The sequence below is a fragment of the Pelodiscus sinensis genome, chromosome 9 (genome assembly GCF_049634645.1).
Source record: "Pelodiscus sinensis isolate JC-2024 chromosome 9, ASM4963464v1, whole genome shotgun sequence".
NCBI lineage: Eukaryota > Metazoa > Chordata > Testudines > Trionychidae > Pelodiscus > Pelodiscus sinensis.
Genome location: NC_134719.1, coordinates 18,790,059 through 18,811,274, shown reverse-complemented (window position 1 = coordinate 18,811,274; position 21,216 = coordinate 18,790,059). Strand labels below are relative to the sequence as shown.

Sequence of the window (21,216 nt, the reverse complement as noted above, 5' to 3'; positions counted from 1 at the left end):
TTCCTAGAACCTCGGTGGGCTCTTTGTGGCTCTCAGGCCGCAGGTTACCCACCACTGCTGTAAGGCAGGAATGTGGCTGGGAACTACTCAGCATCCACCTGGGCGAGAGAATGTAGGGGAGGAAAAACAGAGGCCTCCCATCCCAATATTTCCACCCCCAACCTGGACATTGCAGTCAAAGGAACGGTGGCTTTAGTTGTTTGTTTCTCTATGCATATTCTCACCAGAAAGTTGATGGTTTTTTAAAAGAAAATTTCCTTTGTTTTCTGGCCTCCTGAGTTACAGTTTTTTCAACTAGTTAAGAAAGTTTTCAGATGCTGTCTTGTATTTAAAGAACTCACAAAGATACACATAGTCAAACTTGACATGATCGGAAGTCCTAGTGAGGCCTGGTTGAAGCCGTTTTAGTTGGAAAGAACAGGTCAAAGGGCAGAACACAACATTATGGTCCATTACAGTAGTTCCTATTCAGTTTATAATGGCTGTACTTGATGTATGTCTAGTGACTAATCACAAAAAGCAAAATGCTTTACAGTCCAATACATGAATGGGGAGGGGGGAGGGGGGGAGGGACAGATGTTTGGAAGACAAAGGGAGAATATTGGTATTCACTGTAAGTTGGTATTTAGCTTATGTCCCTAGTCTACTGTCCAATTAGAGAATTGTAGTGAGAAGTGTGTTATCATTGTCTGGAAGAATTGGATCATAAGTTTTAATTTGGTTGATCACTATATTGTCAATTCTCATGGTTGTATTGAAAGTCTTGCATTATCTGGTGGTGTCCTTAAAACCTTGGTACCTTTAATTAATTGGTTGAGAGATTTTCAGCTTTTAATTTTTTTAAAAGTAAGTTTCTAGACATCCTGACAGCAGAGAAAAATGTGACCAGAGTGAAACTTAACAACTTAAAAACCAGAAGACAGAAAAGGAACCTCATTTTTTTGTTTAAATCTCATTATTTTAAGCTAATTTCCTAAGATGTTGGGTGTCTGAAAGGGGCTAAGTGGGCTGACCTACACCATCAAGAAGGTTAAAGATGAATAAGGAATGAGAGACTGTGTGAGTGCTGAACACTTGTTGTGAGTCTTTGAATAAGAAAGTAGAAGGCAGCTGGCCAGAGGATTTCATTCTCCTTGTGCTTACAGATTTTGTAAGAGTCTTGCTTTGCTTCTAGCTGCAGAAAGCTATTATCTGTGGAGTGCTGGTTTTTATATGGAAGCTGGTTTGTGATCATATGTCAGCTTACTCCCAGAGTAGACTACAGCAACCTTGTTTATATTTTGATAGTGCTTAGTAATTCCACATACAAAGTTGTTGATAAAAATAAACAGCCAAAAGAGCCCTATGTAGGTCATGCTTTCATTTATTCACTTCATATAAAAATCTCTTAAGAATGCATCTGAACACAATATATAATACTATAACATACATTGTGTGAAACTTTTGAAAACAATAAAATAACCACCTGGAACAATGCAGTGTTCAACAGACATACAAACCCATTGATCATGCACAACTGTGCTAGTCTCATCAACTATTTAGTCACAAGTTGGACCAAAAGCTTGAAATATATTTTACAAACTGACACCATCAATGATGCCTAACAAGCTTTGTCAGAAGAAGCTTCACAGCACAATTATTACATCAGTTCACATTTTGTCATAGAAATTCACATTGGGTTGTTCATATATCAGAACATGACATTTAATAGTTGGCAGCATTCACAGGGGGTTTCTTTTTCAGAGGTTTAGTAGTTTAAACAGCTCATGCTATTCTCCCTCACCCCGTCATACGACACAACTTTTCTTATCTCATCATGAAGATAAAACTCCTGTGAGCTAATGCCACCTGAATGCCCTTTATGGGTTCCGTATGTCTCTTACGCTATGTTCAGGTTCTTCTATTTTATGCAATACAAAAGGCTACAAGGAAAAAAAAGGCAACTCTTATCCAGAGTTTTCTACACAATTAACACCACCATTGACAGGTAATGTTAATTTATATAAATTAATAACTTACAAAACATTACATTATATACAGTAAGTAATAAATACACTGTTATAAACAGTAATGGATGTGTTAGAGCTCAAGGCAGTGCAGGAGAAAAATAATGGAACTAAACCTAGGAAATATGAACTACAAGTGAGAGAAACACAAAGATTGGAACGTGCAATTTCCACTGAGCAAAGGAGCCGCCAAGAGGGAGAACGCACATCACACACTGCCTTATTACACTTAATTGTATATGTACTGCATTGTGCTAGAAAAACAGAACTACCCTTTATCCTGTGCACAACAAAAGTGAACCCCACTGAGGAAAAAAATACTGTTGCATGTAGCAAGCAAACAGAAAAGACGTGCAAGTCATGAAATGACTTTAAATGGTCATCTGGAGATTTAACGTGACTGTTAAAGGTGTAGCGATGCAAAATTGGGGGTACCCCTTCTATGTAGCCTGTAAAAATGATGAACTGCAATAAAGTGACAGATATTGCCCATGAGAGAAGGAAGACTATTTCTTTTAACAGGAAGAATCAAAAAAGTATCCACCAATTTTGAAACACATTGTGTAGAGTTTTATACTAAACTTTGTGTATTTAATAGGCTCTTGAAAAGACATGAAAGTGTTTACAAAAAAGGCACACAGGTCTGCAGACAGGTGGTTAGGTGGACAGGTTTTATATGTAGAGTTACTAGTCAGTAGTTTCTATCTGTCTAACTGGTATAAATTCCCAAACCCTAACAGTATAAAATCTCTCAGTTCTGTGTCATTCACTTTCAACCAGTTCAGTAACAATTCAAGCTGGCTCTGGAACAACACAATGTTTTAGATGACAAGGCTTAAACGACAATGTAAATCATCTGTTAATTTCCTGAGCAATCATTCCATACACAATCTTTAACCTGGACTCCAATCTCAAGTAGCTGGGAAGATCTTTTAGCCAATGTTAGACACGGGCTTAAGACCTAGATTGCAGGCTAGTCCTACAAGACAGCTTGCATGCTCATTAAGTGTTTAAAGTTCAGCTACATACAGTACATTATGTATCAACAGGTGACATATCTTCTGTCACAATTTCTATATTAGACTCTTCTTGTGATTCCCTTTTGCCTGGGTCAATCACACACAGTGTCTTTGTATTGCTGAAATAGCTGATATTCTCGCCCTCCTTTTCAGGTCCGTCTGAATCCTCTTCTTCAAGAGTCAGTTCAAATTGGAACTTCTCCATTAGACCCTGACAGTCTCTATTCCGTTCATCAAGGGGAGGGGAGGGACTTTGAGGTATCATACTCTGGTACCAGTTTCTATTGTCTTCTAACGTATCCAGGATGTCTTGTGCATCAGGCTGCACTAGGTCTGCCCAGGTCTCCCAAAGTGGATGGACAATGTAATCAATGAACCCAACCTGAGAAACAAAATATTACATACACATTACAAATGACTGATGAATTTTACAGAAAATATTCAGTATCACTGAGGACCTGAGTCTGAGAAGCAGCCTTTATTTTTGCCTGCAAATAACTGCATCAGACTGGGCCCTCAAACCCAGTGTTGATATGGCACTATTTGCATACATCATGCGTATGTAAAACTGCACCTACAAAACAGGGCCCTGAGTTGAGGTTTCATAAAAAGCAACGGTCACATGGACATTCAGGGATTAGGCTACCAGTGCCACCCTGTATGGAATATGTCATTATAAATAGACTTGCTGTTATCTTGGCTGACTCCAAAAAAATGTCGTTCTGGTGCAATACTAAGGCAAACCTCAAGCTGAGTTAGTCTGGGAGATTGAAAGCTTCACAGTGGTTGCTATATAACGTCAGCTTTCAGTTCCTGAAACGACTGGGTTTTTTCAAGGCAATTGCTGTGCAATTCCTCCCTTGAGCATTCATTTGGCTGGCAGCTGTGAAAAAGCCAGCATGCTTAGATTGTCTACATTCTGAATGTTGCTGCTTTTATGGACTTATGTTTCCCCTTTAATGCTATCTTATTATCACATGTAGCTTGTGTTTGAGGTAAACTTGTTTTCTGTGCTCTGCGCCTTTAAATGGAGAGACGTCTCTCTCTTTTCTGCTGCAGAGCTAATGGCAGTTTCTGTCTGGAGGCAGCCTACTGCAATTTTTCAAAGTTGCTTTCTTTTTTAATTTGTTAAGAGTGTACAAAACTAAAGGAAGGACCCACTGCAAAAAATAATCCCTTGTCCTCAATGTTGGTATAATAGGTAGGCAGGTCTCCTGTGGAGTGGATGGATGTGTCATTGGTGGAAATAATGGGAGTCTTTTAGACTATTGGCAAGCAAGCTCTGAATTGGATCACTTTTCAATTGTCTGACAAACAGGACGTACAGGATGGAGAAAACTGAATGGCCATAAAGAGGTCTGAAATCCTTCCATATTGGCAGAATGCGTCACTTGACTCTGTGCACTGCTGAACAACATTTCTATGCAGCAGGAAAACAGCTCTCGAAGGGGCCAGAGTCAACATGTGGATGTTTGCTTTGGAAATCACATATGCCTCCTTCAGACACAACAGGATGTCAATAGAACCATTATAATTCAATTGTAACATACCGTCAAGGCAACTTAAACAAAAAGGTGATGAAAACTTCCTGCAGCACATGTTTGGAAGCACTGTTAGAGTGGATTAAAAAAAACCTCCTGTGTTTGATTATTGGATAGTGGGGTTCGTTGATATTATAAAAGCTGCCAATATTCATATAGGACTAAGCCTCAAAAATGTTGCAACTGGTTAATGAAGCAAAGTTAATTGTTTATCTAAACAAATATCTCAAACAACCAAGGAAATGATCACATTTTGTTTTGTCAGTTTCTAATACCTAAAAAAGAGTATTTACTAAATATAAAAGGACATTATTGAGTCTAGCTGAGAATTTTAAACGTGTCTGTATTTACCATTCTATTTCAGATCCTTTTAACCTCAAAATGTAAATGCCTCTTTCTCTCTGTTTACGCATTTTTCTTGCTCAAACAGTCACCATTTTGTTCAATCCCTTATCTCCCTGCACAACCACAGTCCATTTTTAAAATCTCTCTGGAGTAAGAAGATGGAACAGAAAAATGCTTCAACACTGCCTCAGGCATATGGACATTTTCTTGCTACAGTTGGGTTGTAGATTGTTGTTGGGCTAACATATAAGCAGATTTTTTTCAATGGCTACATGAAAAATTTTGAAACTACTTGGTTTAGCACAGGAAGACAGTTAGAAATAATAATGACCAACTTTGTTAATTATTTGGGCCCATAAATCCCTGACAATGTCTTGTCCAAACTAATGAAACAAGCAACTGAGGCACTGCTATCTGAAGAGCAGAATGTATTTTAGTTAAATGCAGGTTGTTGGGCTTAACACTGACCAAGTTAAATTCTATGGCGCGTGTTATACAGAACATACTACATGAGCTAAGGGATCCTTCTGGCCTTAAAATCTATGAGTGAAAATGAGGGATGTGCTGATTAGGTCTCACAAAATAAGAAATATTCCGGTCTTAAAAGGAGCCAACTCTTTATTAACACTTTTGTGTTGATTTAGATAAATACTGCCCTGTCTTCCTGATCTCCTCCCCCTATGACTTCCAACAGATCCTTAACATTATAACCTGAAAACACACAAAGACTATGTCTACATTGCCCAGTCTTGCACAAGAACATATGCAAATGAGGCAGAGCAATGTATATCGCTGCTCATTTGCATACTTAATGAGCCATCATTTTTGCACAAGGGGCTTTTGCGCAAGAAGGAGCAGTCTACACTGCTCCTTCTTGAGCAAAACCCCCCTCTTGAGGCTCATTTGCATATGTTCTTGCGCAAGACTGGGCAATGTAGACATACCCTGCATTTCCAGAGGTCTGACAGTCCACACTGGGGTTACCTGTTGTCGATAGGTCTTTCCCAAAGCATTCCAGAATGGATCCTGATTCAGAAGTCCCTCGATTTTGCAAAATGTAAAGAGACTAGCTACTAAATAAAGATTTTCAAAATTTCAGTGATCTGGCAGGACATTGCCCAATTTAGGAAGGACTGTCCAAGGACCGAGGAGAAGGATTTTGTAAAGGATCAGAGAAGAAAGGTAGGTGGAGAAATCTGAAATGCACCTTCTCATCCAGGGGATCAGATAAATATTGATTGCTTCTGGAAATAGGAGCATAAAAGGAAAAGGATGAGTCTGCACTTGAACATGAGGCTAAGTGAAGCTGGAAAGAGATCACTTAAAATGGTCATGTAAATTCATAAAAACTTCAGAGACATTCAGGTAGTTGGTGTCTACCAGGATCAAACTTCTTAACCTTTGCCTATTTACCTATGCTGCTGAAAAAAAACACCTTTCAGTATAAATTGAAAAGGCATATGACTCTTGAGAATATGAAATGCAGCAAGAGAATGCCACTCCTTTAATAAAAATATCCAAATTAACTAAAAACATTTGGACCAAACTCATTCCTGGTGTAACTCCCCTGATGAGACCAGAGTTATTTCAGGGATGACCTTGTCTTAGTCAATTTTAAAATTACACCCTGAAACAAATAAAATGTACCCTGATGTAAATTACCTGTGATTTTTCCACTGATGCTGTGTGTTTGTCACACATTGGACTAATTTCCATTCCCCTCTCTCGTTCTTTATCTCCCTGCTGGAAAAATTCCTCCATGATTCTGTCTGTCCACTGTCGATATAATTCCAGGGATTTTGTGGGATTACTCAGGTCTGCACAATGCACCATATTTCGGAGAACCTGAAATTATATTAATAAGAAAGCTCAGAAAATAAAAAGGAATAAAAGAAGATTTCGGACCATGCCTGTTTGTTTTATCAGGAACATTTGAATCATAAAAGTCTTTGATTATAAAAAGTAACTTCTGAAAAATTTCCTCCTTCCAAGTTACATTAGAAAATAATTGCCAGGGTCTTTTGTGGAAGCAAAAAGGGTACTGTGTGCCAAAGCAGCTAACTCTGTGACTACGCAGGGTGCGGCTGCAGTATGCCATCACGTAGGTCTGTTCTTGAATGCAGGTGCTTCCCACCATTCATCATTTTTTCTAAACTAAGCCCTTTCTAGCTAAATATCCCTGCTCTATTAACTGAATAACATCCCTGTACACAAACAAAATGGATTTGATTAACTGTGGACAAAGGGATTTACAGAGAAAGAGTGTTCTATATACTCCAGCAACTTATCTCCATATAAGCAGCTTTTGGAAGCTTTTTTGTAAGCCTGCCACCAACATGGAGGAAGGAATGGGGTGCTGCCTCTGAGACAGTACACTCCTTTCTCACATTTGCCTATCTTCCATTTTTTTTCTGGAAGAGGATTTTTCAATATTTGGCCCGTCTATACGGGGCCAAATGTCGGGGAAAAAACCCTCTTTCAGAAGCCCCACGGTACCTTGTTTTGCTGGGCTCTGGGGCAATTGCCCTCTTCGACCCCTTTCCGCCCATCTAGCCCATTGAAAATTGAATTGTTTATATAGAATGGAACAACTTCAAGAAGAGAGAGAATGAGAGAACACTGCAGCATCTAAATCCATCTTTAGGGCCTTCCTGTACTACTTCGCTGCTCTCCCTGGTATAGAACAGCAGTTATATGGATCCTACAAGCTTTCAATGATTTCTAAAAAAAAAAGTTAGCACTGCTTTTTGCAACAAAAGCCAAGACTATTAACCAGAGTAAAACTATGCAGCATGATTTCTTCCACTAAGAAATAAACTGTGCAAAACTGCAAAAAGGTAAGGAAAATTCCAATATATACCTGTATACGATCTGTGTAGTTATCCAAAAGGAGAACTCCTGAACTTGTCACTTTCTTAGTTTCCACCATAGTCTTTAGGTCTGCCAAAAGACTCATATGTTTGGACATATCTGTTGCCAACACCTTTACAAAAGAAGAAAACCTTCTGAAGTGAAATGCAGCAGTGCAAAAAGGCAATTTTTCTCTTTAAGAATAGTAGGGATAACCAGAGTATGGGAAGGTGGAATTCTTACCATGTCTATCACCATTTTCCTGAGAGTCTGACGCTGTTTCTTTGAAAGGTTCTGGAAGATATCACAGTGCTCTTCCTGGAGCAGCTTGAAACCCACAGCAAGATGGTGGTTTTCCAAGACAGATTCATCATTGTACATCAGAGCTAGTTCAGAATCTAGCAAAAAAGTGTGAAAGAGATCAGTAAGCATCATGTAGGCATATTTTTCTTGTGCATTAAAATGTTTATAATCATTAAAATATTAACAATTAGGCATGTTATATCCTACCAATTTTTTGTTTTATCAGAGCCAAATAGTAATATTAACACTTGTATACAAGAACTCTAATATACCCATTATTATTCAGCTTAACTGGCAACTAGTTTTAAATGAGAGAAAAAAAATAGATATTTCGTCACTAACAATAGAAAGCATGAAACATACAAAGAAACTTTCCAAAAAGGAACCATGCAGTAGCCTTGGAATCAACGCATGTATTTAGCATGTTAAAAACCAGACTGTGAACCCAAACATTAACCTTTGGTTTTGTCATCATTAGGGCCCCAATTTCACAGTCATAGGATTTTAAAAGTGGTAAATGTCATGATTTCAGCTATTTAAATCTGAAATATCATGGAGTTGTAATTGTAATGGTTCTGACTCAAAAAGGAGATCACAAGGATATTGTATGAGGTTGCAGTGCTGTTACACTTATTCTGCACAGTGGCTGGCAACAGCATTCCTTCAGAGCTGGACAGCTTGAGCGTGACAGCTGCTGCTAGCCAGGAATGGAGCTCTGATGGCAGAGCCGCCCTCAGCATCAGTGCAGAAGTAAGAATGACATGGTAAGGTATTGACACCCGTAATTCTGCACTGCTGCCTGCAGAACTGGAACCTTAGTCAACAGCTGCCACTCTTTGGCCACCCAGCTCTGAAAGCAGCAGCACAGCAGTAAGGGCGACATGGTATGATATTACCACCCTTACTTCTTCACTGCTGCTGGCAGGGTGCTGCCTTCAGAACTGGGCAGCCGACCAGTTTTACAACAATCGCTCTCCAGTTGCCCAGCCCTGAAGACAGTGCAGAAACGAGGGTGGCAATACTGTGACACTCCTAAAACAACCTGATGACCCCCCTGCAATTTTGGGTCAGGCTCCCCAATTTCAGAAACACTGGTCTACTTGTGTAATCAGTATACTACAGGTATTGGATAAAAGCACACAAAAGGCCAGATTTCACAGGACACCAGATTTCACAGTCCATGACTTGTTTTGCATGGATGTGAATTTGGTAGGGCCCTAATCATCATCTACAATGATAATAAAAATATAAAATATATTACGCATTATTTAGTTGTTTCATATTAGTTATAAATGAACTGTCCAAGTTCCCATCAATGACCAGAAAACTCACTGTGAATTAGTGCTAAGAAAATAAACATGATGTATGCTCCCAAAGAGACAACAGCACAAAATTCCCTAATATTTTTATTTTGACAACTGTTTAACTATTGCCTGGCCTCGTGGAGTGCTAGCAGTTTACTGCATGGTTATTGCACAATGGTAATTTAGTTTTAAAGTAGTAATTTGAGACTATACTGTACCATGAAATCTTAGCTAATCAAGGGAGAGGATCTGCTAGATTTGCAAATTAGTAAGCTACTACTGTGTTGAAAACAAGACTTACTCGTATTAATAAGAAATTGGTTGGAGACACCAGGGTGATCTACATCATGAATTGCAGCTGCAAAAATTGCTGCAAGGATTTCCAAATCTGTGAAGACAGCCTAGGGAAAAGAAATAAACAAAATGAGCACATGACCGCAGACTTTAAACTAAAAGCTACAAATGGTTTGCATGAAAAATTGTCAAGACAAATTGTCAGTGTTATTAAGATTTTGCCTTCCATGGGCAAAAGGCTTCTAGTTAGAAGAAAGCCCTTCAAACAGTACGTGTACCTGTTACTGAAAATTACTTAAGGTATCTTTGCCCGAGAGTAAACTAAACCCTCAGAAAAGCAGTACAGTACTGTTGCAATCTAGATAGGTGCTGAAGCAGAATGCATCCATTTAAGTGTTCTACTATGTATTTTAACATGGTTTGCTCAAAATTCCCCATTTGCGACATTCACGCCCCCTGTTGTCTTCCAGTAGTTTGTTTTCAGGGCCACCAAATACTGCATATAGCTAATTAATTCACACAGAGGAGCTATGTACTGAAATATCCATTCAGATATCCTGCTTTAATGCTTTAGAATCCCAGTAAAATTACATCAATGACCCAATACAGAACAACTCACATCTAGTGCAGGGGTAGAAAGAAGAACATGTGTCGACTGGGCAACATCAGCAGCATGAAGGCTGTTATGGTAGGCGACATCAGAATGATAGTGGTCTTCCAACGTCATCATGTAAGTTATAAAGGTGTCAGATGAGATTTTGAATGTTTTTAATAGATCTCGCTCCTGTTTAATAAATGTGAAGAGAATACATATTAATCATGCAAGCAAAGGTGCCCTCATCAGCAAATTTTAAGAGTTAAGAAACAATGAGAAACCATAAAAGTGTTGTAAAAAAATAGCAAATGAATGTTGAATCTCTAACCTGAAAAATGGCGTACATAATACAGGTGAGGGGCCGGCTGTGTGAATATCTTGCAACATTAAATATGTTAAGACCCCATTTATTCAGATCCTCCAACTCCTAAAGAAAAATAATAAAAGAATAGTTACAATACGTTAAAAATGAATGTGGGAGCATGCACTACACACTATCATATTTATCCATTTAATCAAGATGATAATTAATATTAACTGGTCACTATCAAGGTACATGCAATGTACCGTAACAATGACGAGTCTATGTCAAACCACTTAAGTGGGGAGCACATTGAGAATTGTTTTCAGTGCTGTCTCATGTAGCCATAGGAAACCCCATAGGCCAATGGCAGACATGGCTGCGCTGTGTTCACCAATGCCTAAGACTTCGTAGTTCAGTCCTTCTGGTCTTTTAAACTATTCTGATTAAACTTGAAAGGTCTATTCCCACCTAAAAATATACTTTAGGGGCCTGATTCAAGTCTCATTGAAAACATTAATTCTCACAATACTCTTGCCAGGTAGGTAATATTTATTCCCATGTTATAAAAGAGGCCATCAGGCTAGGCGAAGGGACTTGCTCTAGTAGTTCAAACAGATGAGAACAGAACCCAGAAGGCTTGGCTCCCATTTTAATGCTAAAGCTAGTGGGCAATGTCATCTTTTCTGCCTTTCCAGCCTCAATGAAGTTCTAGAATGATATAATTATAATGATGTTTATGTATAGGAGTCATAAACACCTTGGCCAGATGGTCTTCCTTTTCTGTTTTCACCCCAAACCGTGAAATACTGGTGTTGTTTAAGCTTGAACTATGCATTAATTTTTTCACTCCACTGATCTGTGTCATAAGCTGCTGTTTCTTCTTCTTCTCTCTGTCTTTCTGTGTGGGAGAGGGAATCTCCACATCATTTTGTTTGTCTGTTAAAGAAAAAAGGTGAAATGATTCAACGACACGGAGTCAAGACACAGCAAACTCTCACTTTAAAATCAACCATTTGGAGGCACTTCATTTAAGTTTTAATTTTATATACAAGATAATTTTAGAACCGTGTAATCTACTGACTCCTAATTATTTATAAATCATCACAAGTCACACTGAATTTGAAATACTACATTCAAGCAAGTAATGATTATTGTAAATTAAGACATTATTACTCACTACTAGTGCCTTTAAAATAGTAATCATTAATCGTGAAAGGCTGAAGCACTCAGGTCTAAATCCACTAATAACACAAATGCTGGTATAAGATCCTATGGTGACGAAATGAATGGCAATGGTCCTAGGAAGAAGAGGTCAAATTCACTGTTGATGTAACTATACTAATGTCAGGGTGATGATGAGTATTGCAGGCTGTCAGAAACAGCTGACTCTCTTCTGTTGTGAGTGGAGCTGCCATTGAATGTGAAAGAAGGATGTGTCCAGGATAATCAAAATTTAAGCTGATTTAATGATTCCATGCACAGATTTCACCCTGGAGGCCAAGTGTATTAATAAGATGACCTCTCCTGATCTTAACCCTAGTGCAGGACAGCAACATAATCACTGTCTGCCCTTCACAGTGATGAATCTTCCCTTTGGGCTTTGCTGGGGCATGATCCACTATGCAGTTATCCTTTATGCCAGATGACACCAGCAATAGTTTATTAATGATTTTATAATATAACGCCCACCCTTTTGATTAATTTAGATTAAAAATAACAAAGTGTCATACAGAATACAGGACCAACTTAAATCCTCAGATGTGTAGAACTATTATTTTACTTCAATAGGAGTTGAGCATACAGAGGTAGGGGAGAATTTGGCCTGCTGCTGCTGTAATTTGCTTTAATAAATAAATCTATTTACATAATTAGTTTAATGGAACACAAATAATTTTATTTATTGGATTAAAATGGAAAAACAATGGCAAATTACTTTTGCAGGCGCACCTTTCGTGCACTTGTGAAATAGACTATACTCCCCTTGTGCTTTTGCAGATCCGATCATCTCTAAAGGAATTAAGGCATTTGCTGTGTTTTCCTTTGCTTAATTAAAGATCTGTGCAATAAGAACTACTACTGTGTCTGCAACATTGCAATTAAGAAGAAAGCCATTATTCATGACAACTGTTGATTTGGCATCAACAGGTGTTTGCTTTTTGAGTAGGCAATGGATCAACAGAAGGACTTTCTGATATACAATCCCCTTAGCAACGTGTAGTGTCAAGGCAGGGCAAACTGAAGATCCTAAATCTAAACCCTGTTTGTCGATAAACTAATTAAACTCATGAATAATGTGAATTTTGAGAAAAATGCTTCTGTCCACTTAATAGGCAGATATTGAAAGTAGTTCATTAAAATATAAAAAGGGTGCAGACTAATTTTGTGTACCTTGTACATCACATTGTATGGTTTCTAACAACTGTTATAATTCCCACTCTCAATGAGTTTGTATTGCTTTCTGTCAGACCTACTTGTGGTCCCCTGTAAAACCTTCCCAAACATGTGACTGTCATCTCCTTTATGACTCTATGGTCAGCCACCAAAGGTTAAGCAATTTGCTCCAGAGCATCTGTTCCATGTGTTCTTAAATACAGTCTATGAGTATGTCACAAGGACAATTAGTTACTGAACAAAAGCTATATAGTATGCTGCAGCAGAAGTCTAAATAACTGAGATGCTAATCACATCTCCAGAAAGGAAATACAAAATCAGAGTATGGTCATGCAGCTCTCTTGTTGGGGCCTTAACGTTTATTGTACGAAAGCCTGCCATTAACTGTTATCATTAATCCCATAATTACTACTCACAAAAAAGAAACACTCATTTAGGATTTGGATTCTTACTGAAGTTGAAAATAAATTACATTAAAAAAAATCACACTCAATAGAGTAGGTTTAAATTTAGTGCTTCTGCAGCACACAGAATGGCGCAGAAACAGATGCTGCAGTTCCACACACAAGGCTACAAATTCTCTGAGGAGATGAGAAAGAAAGGGAGCAGAGGGTGGCATACAATGAAAAAACTGTTTGGGGTTGCTGTAAATTCATCTAGACAGATTCGAGGCAGTGGTAAGAATACCTTTTCTTCCCTAGATTGGTCACTGATATGCTGCCCAAACATGCTGCCTTTACTCCGGCCAAATGCCCACTGACTAAATATGGACATTAGGATTGGGACGGTTAGTAGCAAATTGGGACATTTCTGGCAAACCTAAAGGAAGGCACAGCCAGTATGGCATCTCTACATTCCCCAGATGACTTACTTTATAGCACCTACTGAAGTTGCGCCTGATGAAGTCAATACTGAATTTGGCACTCTGACTAATCAAGGCTATGATATATCACGCACCTTATTCATGCTATGAGCTGTTCATAGCCCTACTTGTTCCTTTGCAGATCCTGAGCATTACAAAACCTTTCCTTCTGTTTAATTTAGGCAAGTGAAGATGCAGTGTTTTATTTTTGGGACAGGCATTAAGAAGCAAGCCCCATCCTTGAAATACAATTCATCTAGAAATTTAAGTGCACGCACAGGTCCCTTTTTGGCTAATTTAACAATTAAGAAGCTGTGTTTATTTATTTACTTTAAAAATGAACAATCAAGACCACAATCAAGACAAATTCTAAAGTCGAGTTCTATGGGCATATTTGTGTTCTCTCTTATTGGCAAACCATGATGAGCAGTAAGTTCCTCAAAAAATCTAGCAGGAAAAATCTGTAAATACCACCAGGTGCACTGCTCTACCGCTCTGCATGGCTCTGATAGCTGGGAGAGTGGAGAAGGGCCCAGCGCCATGCTCCAGGTGGTGCTAAGGTCTGATTGCTCTGACTTCCGCCCCTTCCACCCAAGGCTCCGCCCCTTCCAGGGCACAGAGCCAGGCCCCACATTCCATGCCTCTGGGTCTGCAGTGGCTGGCCCCGCTGTATACCACTGATGAAAAATCATTTCTTCCCTTTTTAAGTTCATCCCAATACTGAGGTTCCCAATACGTATAAGGTCTGATGTGCCTTTTAGTGGTAAAGGCTTACATGAGACTTAAATGTTGCATTTGTATTTTGCTGAATCTCTGCTCATTAAGAATACTTACAAATTCTAAAACTGAATGTGAAGTATTTACAGAAAATTACATGTTGTGAAATAATGCAATCACATAGGGTCCAACTCTTTAAAATTTAAACACCTGATTCTTGTCAGTATTAACACAACTACAAAAGTGAGACAGGTTATTCTTGCATATAAATATTTTCAGGCTCACACCCAGGATTAGGAGTGGTAAATTCACATATACATTCAAAGTGGCATAGTAAACAACAAGGCTGCTTACTGTGAGATAGGGGAATAATGCAATTTTATTGCAAAAGATGTGCAAAGAAGGGAAGTATTCAACTGTGTGTGTGACTTTGTCCTTTATAAGGTCAAAAGAAAACTATGCATAATGCAGCTAACAGCAGGTTCACAAACTCTTATTGAAAACAGAAACATTTTGTTACATTTAGAGGAATTTATTTACTTTGAGGAAATACTTATCCAAACATTGTTCTATTTTCCCCCATTATATATCTGAAATCTAGGCCACTTGCCCCAAAAGAAAACAGTTCAGCAACGTTTTGTACAGAATAACTATTTTAAAGAATGGACACAAGTACAGGCAGTCCCCGGATTACGTACAAGATAGGGACTGTAGGTTTGTTCTTAAGTTGAATTTGTATGTAAGTCGGAACCGGTACATATTGTAGGGGAAACTCTAGCCAAACATTTCTCCAGAGCTCAGTTTTATTCTCCCACACCTCACTTCCCTCAGTCCTTTATTCTCAAGCTGAGGTGTCTGCTGAGAAAAGCCGCTCCGCGTCTCCCTGGTCTGCTGGGGGGAAGCAGTTAATGCGGGGTTGCCTCACCCCGTTTGTAAGTAGGGATCCGATGTAAGTCGGATCCATGTAACCCGGGGACTGCCTGTATAGGCTATTGGCTAATCTGTTGTCCACAAAATCCTCTTCCTGTGGGATATGAAAGCTTGGTGTGAAATGTCTTACCCAGGAAAGTGTTTGAAATGTATTCAGACACCTGGTTCCCCGACCGGCTCATCTCTGAGAGGTGTGTCAGCTCCCGGTTCAGCATTCTCTTGAACTGTTGAAAAAAAAAATAAAAGCCTGACATTTTTCTGAATGTCGCTCTACATTGATTGAGCTGTAAATTTATTACATGCAAATCCACAAACAAGATATTGAAAAATAAATTGTGTAGATATTTAGAATCTAGCACCAACTGCTATACTCTAAATATCTACACTGTTTAGATAATATTGTAATAATATATGCATTTAGATAATATTCATCACCATCATAAAGCAGCAGTTTCTTACTGTTATAGTAAATTGACAATAATGAATTTTTAACAGAATGTGCACATCAGTTATTACTGCATCAAATGAAAGAGAAGATGATGTTTTATACAAGATAAATGTCCTCCACTGGTTTTCAATTCCATATCCTGCATGCATTTTATATATAAATTTGCTCTATTTTTGCAAAATAAAGGTAACTGCATCCATTTGGAATGCATGACAGAGGAAAATATAGTACAAAACTAAATATATATATATATATATATATATATATATATATATATATATATATATATATATATATATATATATGGTTGGATTTAATATATTACAATGTAGGACATAAACCATGTTTTTATCCTAATATGTACAAAATTGTATTCTTAATTTTCAAGTTCAACTGTTTTTATAACAATATTATTCTGTCCTCCAAAAGGATGTTCTCTCTCTCTCTCTCTCTCTCTCTCTATATATATATATATATACACACACACACACACCTTAAATAGCTTATGCTTTATGAATTTTATGTCCTAGATTTGTAACACATAACACAGCCATTTATAAATTGTCTTCCAAAATTCTTAACCCACCTTGATGTAACCCCAAGATACAGATAACAAATAGTTTGCTTCAGGCATTTTGGAAAACTCCACAGCACAAACAACAAATCTCTTATGAAGAATTCACAGGTTAGGTAGAGGAATTCCACAAGCACGAGGATATCCCAGTTTTCCAGTTAATAAAAAAGCTTAATGTTCATAAAAGTGAAAAGATTTGAAAAAACATGGTATTTGCTAGTCCAAGACAAAGCTAAGCTTTGCATTCGATCTTTGCAGAAGAGCTGTATGTGGGTTTATTTGCTGGCAGAACAAATAATGAAATCAGGGATTGCACGAAGAAGCAAGAACTAATCCAAATGCATTCAGCTTGATGGCTTGAAGCACTTATGAATTATGGATAGTCCTGGCTGCTTAGCTGGCTGAAGGGGGTTCCCACTCCAGATTAATCTGGCTCAGCTGTGCTATGCAGTGAAGAAATGATGGGCTGTTTTTTGAGGGGTTTGCCAGCTATAGCAATACAGCCATGTTTTTCAAAAGGAAGATTAAAATGGAGGAAGCCCTGTGCATATTTAAATAAGTCAAAAGTAGGCAGCAACCTACTCATCTCAAGCTTTGCATATTTTTTTTAAATGCTCATCATTTCACAGGAAGAGGATTTGCAATGCAAATGTTCACACGGAGATATTTAAAACAGGATTGCTAACTCTTTCCATAGTAACCCTCATTTTGATTCATATTTCAGAGCTCTGGCAAGATACTGCATAGGGAACTTGGAATGTTTTCAGTTTTTACAATCATCTCTCCATTTTACCCATTGCAACCATAAGCACATTAATGAACTAACCCTATGATGGGTGTCTGCAAAGCATGATTTAAAATGTCAATAAATTGCTTTGAATTACTACATGAATGCATTCACCATCCCATTTTACAGACTTAATCAGAATTTTCATTTACATTTAAGGCTGCAATTAATGTATTAGAAAACAAATCTGTTGTGGCAGCGAGAAAACATAGACAAACCACTGTGTACTGTTATATGATGCAAATCAGAGTAAGAAATCACTAGTGACTATAAATATTCATACTGCTATAGGATTTTAATGCTATTGTGTGTATGATGTCATATATCATCCAATCAGGATTCCTAAAATAAAAGAGAAATTTTAAGTTTGAAATTATTGCTGTTCTCTCACTGCTTTGAATACGCGTTATCAGTGCTGAGTGGGATGATGTCATATGACTTTCTCCATGTGTGATAGAGGACATGCATATAAGGGAAACCTACTGCTGTAATGTAACCCTCCGCCCCCAGCAATAGACAAGCACTCAAGTATAGCGAGGCAAAAAGACGATCACTGTAACATGGCAACAATACCACATGATAATCTCCTTCCTTTACTGTGAGGGTTCCCTTCAGATTGTAATCCAGCATCCTATTGCCAGAATTCTAACACTGCTCTAAGGACAAAGAAAACTCATTTCTAAAGGATTTTAAAACACCTGCTTTAGAAGGAGAATCATGAGCAATCACACTATCTTGTGTGACATTTGAAGTCCAAAGACTCTCAATAACTGATTTTCCAGGTGCAGGTAGAACCCCTGAACCAGAGAGCCCCAGCCATGGGAGGATGAGGGAGGTTGCTGTGTCAAGCCAGCTCAGGGCCAGTGGCCTGGCGGTAGAGAGCCTGGCTGGCAGCCCACGGGATCAGCAGGCTGGGAGCAGACCCCACCAGTGGACCGCCAGCCCAAGCAAGGCTAGCAGCAGGGAATAGCAGAGCCCTGTTGGCACCCCGAGGAGGGCTGGCGAATGGGCCAGCGGCTAGGTACAGTGGAGCCCTGCTGACCAGACTGAGGTTGGTGTCAGGGGCACTGGAGCCCTGCCAGCAGCCAGAGGGGGCTGGCGGCCAAGGCAGCTGTAGCAGGGCCGGCGGTAGAGTCCCTGGCAGCTTATTGTAGCAGGGCCAGCGTGCTAGCCAGGAGAGAAGCCCCCAGGAGAGCTCAGAGGCCTGACCTCCCCTGGTCTGCCAAACTCCCTTGTTCAGGACTGCTCAGGTGCCTGATCAGGGAGATCCAACCTGTATCTGTTTTCAAACATCCATCTCTTGACTGTTAGACTGTGTTTGGTGAACAACAACATTAAATAAGAATTTCCAGCTGCCTACAATGGCTATATTTAAGTCCCTGATGGATTTAGTGAAATATAAAGTATCATTCATGTAGTCCACAGAAACATACTTACATAAATGGAATTACTTTATCATAATAAACCTTTTTCAGGGCGCTACCCAGCAGAACTGTCAAGTACCACCTACTCTACATATAGGGAAGTCTTGCAATGGGTTCTGGTGCCCTGCTGGCCTATCCTCCCTTAAAACCTGGTAATAATTTTTGTATGCAATGTTGTAGCCATGCCAGTCCTAGGATATTAGAAAGCTAAGGTGGGTGAGGTAATATCGTTTATTGAACCAACTTCTATTGCTGAAGAAGAGCTCTGTGTAATGCTTGTATCCCTCACCAACAGAAGTGGATCAGGTAAAAAACATTTTTTTTTGAGCAGTTATGCAAAGGCTCTTGTGGAAAGTCCACATAGTGGAAACTCCCTTTTATTCAGGGAGCCTCACCCAAGCTGAAATGTCAATAATGGAAGGGAGAATGAATTGCTTTGGGCTGCTGACAGAGATCTCTCTAGGGCAAGCTGTGGAATCAGGATGTCTCCCATATTTATTGCAACTCTTTCTGGCACATCTTACAGGTTTCCCTCTTTCTCTTTTAATACAGGAAATTTCCACTTAACTCCCTATATTTCCTGCTCTCTCTCTCACACACACACACATACAATCTTGCACACCAGCGCTTGGTCTTTGCGCCCATAGGTCAGAACTTGCTCAGAAAGCTTCTCTCCATTTCTTGCACACAAATAACTCCTATGCCAAATAACTAAGACTAGAGCATATGAAAGTGTGAAATCTGTTTTTATTATTTTTCAGTTACTCAAGCCATCACTTTCCTTTTGCCATATAATGCCAGCATGGCAGGAGTTTGGACATGATTTGGTTTGACACCTTGCCTGCTCCATCTGTGATGCCTGCAAACAAGAGCTTTCCTGCAAATGTCCAAATCCTATTCCCCGTGGCAAATTAATAGCACTGAGGAACCCACTAATCACAGTACAGCAAGAACCCTCAACAACTGGGTGCACTAGAAGTAAAATTAAAAGCACTAAAGATTGATCAGCTAACTGGCTGGCTAACACCCACAGCTAGCATGTAAAGAGAAACAGATCAACACAAGCAGAGCACAATGTCTGAAAATGCCTGTTAACAAGAAATGTGTATTTTTCATTGTAAAAATGGCCAGAGACAGAAATACTGTCACATGGCTTTAGGCAACTAGATGTGGTGTGTCAATGTCACAGGTCTCTGGCACATGATCCGTTCCCTTAGGAATGTATCCTAAGATCTCACAAGGAGGAGGGAGGTGTGTCAGATGCTTGATGTGAAGGTCAGGAATCCCAGAGCTCTGGCCATGCTGGGGAATTGCTTTCCATTACTAAATCTCATTTAAGATTCATGTCAGTTGAGAGAGGTTAAAGTCTCTTGATCCAAAACCAAGAAACTACCCAAAGCCAAAACTCGGTTTTTTGATCATTATAAACAAACAAGTGAGGAGTTAATGCTGACCATCTGTGTGATCACAAAGGAAAGGAAAGCTCTCATAAAAGAGGAGATGAATTCTGACTCAGTGCTTGAAAGTTACAGATTCACATTGGCTATAACCCAGCAAAGCATTTCAGCACATGCTTAACTTTAAGCATGTAAGTAGTCTCAGACATCAAGCATCAAATGAAACAAGTTTTCAAAGGCTTTACTGACACAGGGCCTTTATCTATACAAAAAGTGGTTGTAAAAATTATTTTCAAAGTTGTGTCAACAGGATTTTATAGTATTTTGTACATACATAGAACCATGCTTTTCATCTGAGGAGCTAAAAGCACTCTGCAGGCTTTAAAATATGCAGCATCACAGCAGTGTTACTACTATCTAGAAAAGTACCAGGTATTATTATTCCCATTTTACAGAAGGGAATTGAGGCACAAAATGATTAAATGACTTGCCAAGGATGTCTGCAGTAGGGAGGGAATAGAACTCAGATCTTTTGACTTTCCCATTTGAACTATAACAATTCAGCTACACCCTTCCCTTGGTCACTCAGCTTTAAGTAAACAAATTCCGCCATCTTCTTCGGTGTTATATTCAGCAACTGAATTACATAACTGGCCAGAGGACAGTACGGTAGCACCGCTAAAAATATTACCATGCCCAAACTCCAGCCATGGCAATTATCATCCTCGTTACATCCTCCTGCATTTTTAATGGTATCATTGAAATGTACTGTTTGAATAGGACTGGAATATGAATTTATTAATGGAATTTCCTCAATACTGTGACACAGCTAAAAAATGACAGCCCATGAGGCACAATGAGGGCACTCAATAATAGTTAGAAGCAATTACGATGCATATTAACAACTTGGTGTTTTATGGGACTCTGGATTTTTCTTGAACTTCATTTGATGTCAAATGCTCCAGGGAGATTCTATGCCAGGTGTGTGCAGTGCCAGCAGGGAGCATACAGGCTGCTCTCGCTGCAGAGACGAATGCATGATAGTGTCTCTGCAATGGTTTCTTAGCTATCCCAATATGGGTAAAAACCAACAGAATGTACACAAGAAAATACCAATCATTTTGT

General features: G+C 39.0%; 1 protein-coding gene across 5 annotated transcripts in view; it reads right to left on the bottom strand.

Annotated features, from left to right (window-relative positions):
* Positions 1-1,345: 1,345 nt before the first annotated feature.
* Positions 1,346-21,216, bottom strand: part of PDE4B (phosphodiesterase 4B) — a 415,540-nt gene continuing 395,669 nt past the window's right edge. For 4 of the 5 annotated variants that reach the window (XM_075936176.1, XM_075936177.1, XM_075936178.1 and 1 more), the window contains 9 exons: positions 15,592-15,685; positions 11,319-11,497; positions 10,586-10,684; positions 10,282-10,446; positions 9,670-9,769; positions 8,005-8,159; positions 7,772-7,894; positions 6,574-6,756; positions 1,346-3,407 (listed from right to left, as the gene is read on the bottom strand). In XM_075936176.1, coding sequence (XP_075792291.1) covers positions 3,042-3,407; positions 6,574-6,756; positions 7,772-7,894; positions 8,005-8,159; positions 9,670-9,769; positions 10,282-10,446; positions 10,586-10,684; positions 11,319-11,497; positions 15,592-15,685 — 1,464 coding nt within the window. In that variant the 3' untranslated portion in view covers positions 1,346-3,041. Of the gene's footprint in view, positions 3,408-6,573; positions 6,757-7,771; positions 7,895-8,004; positions 8,160-9,669; positions 9,770-10,281; positions 10,447-10,585; positions 10,685-11,318; positions 11,498-15,591; positions 15,686-16,495; positions 17,378-21,216 lie in introns of those variants that run through there. The other variant, XM_075936180.1, reaches the window with a different exon arrangement.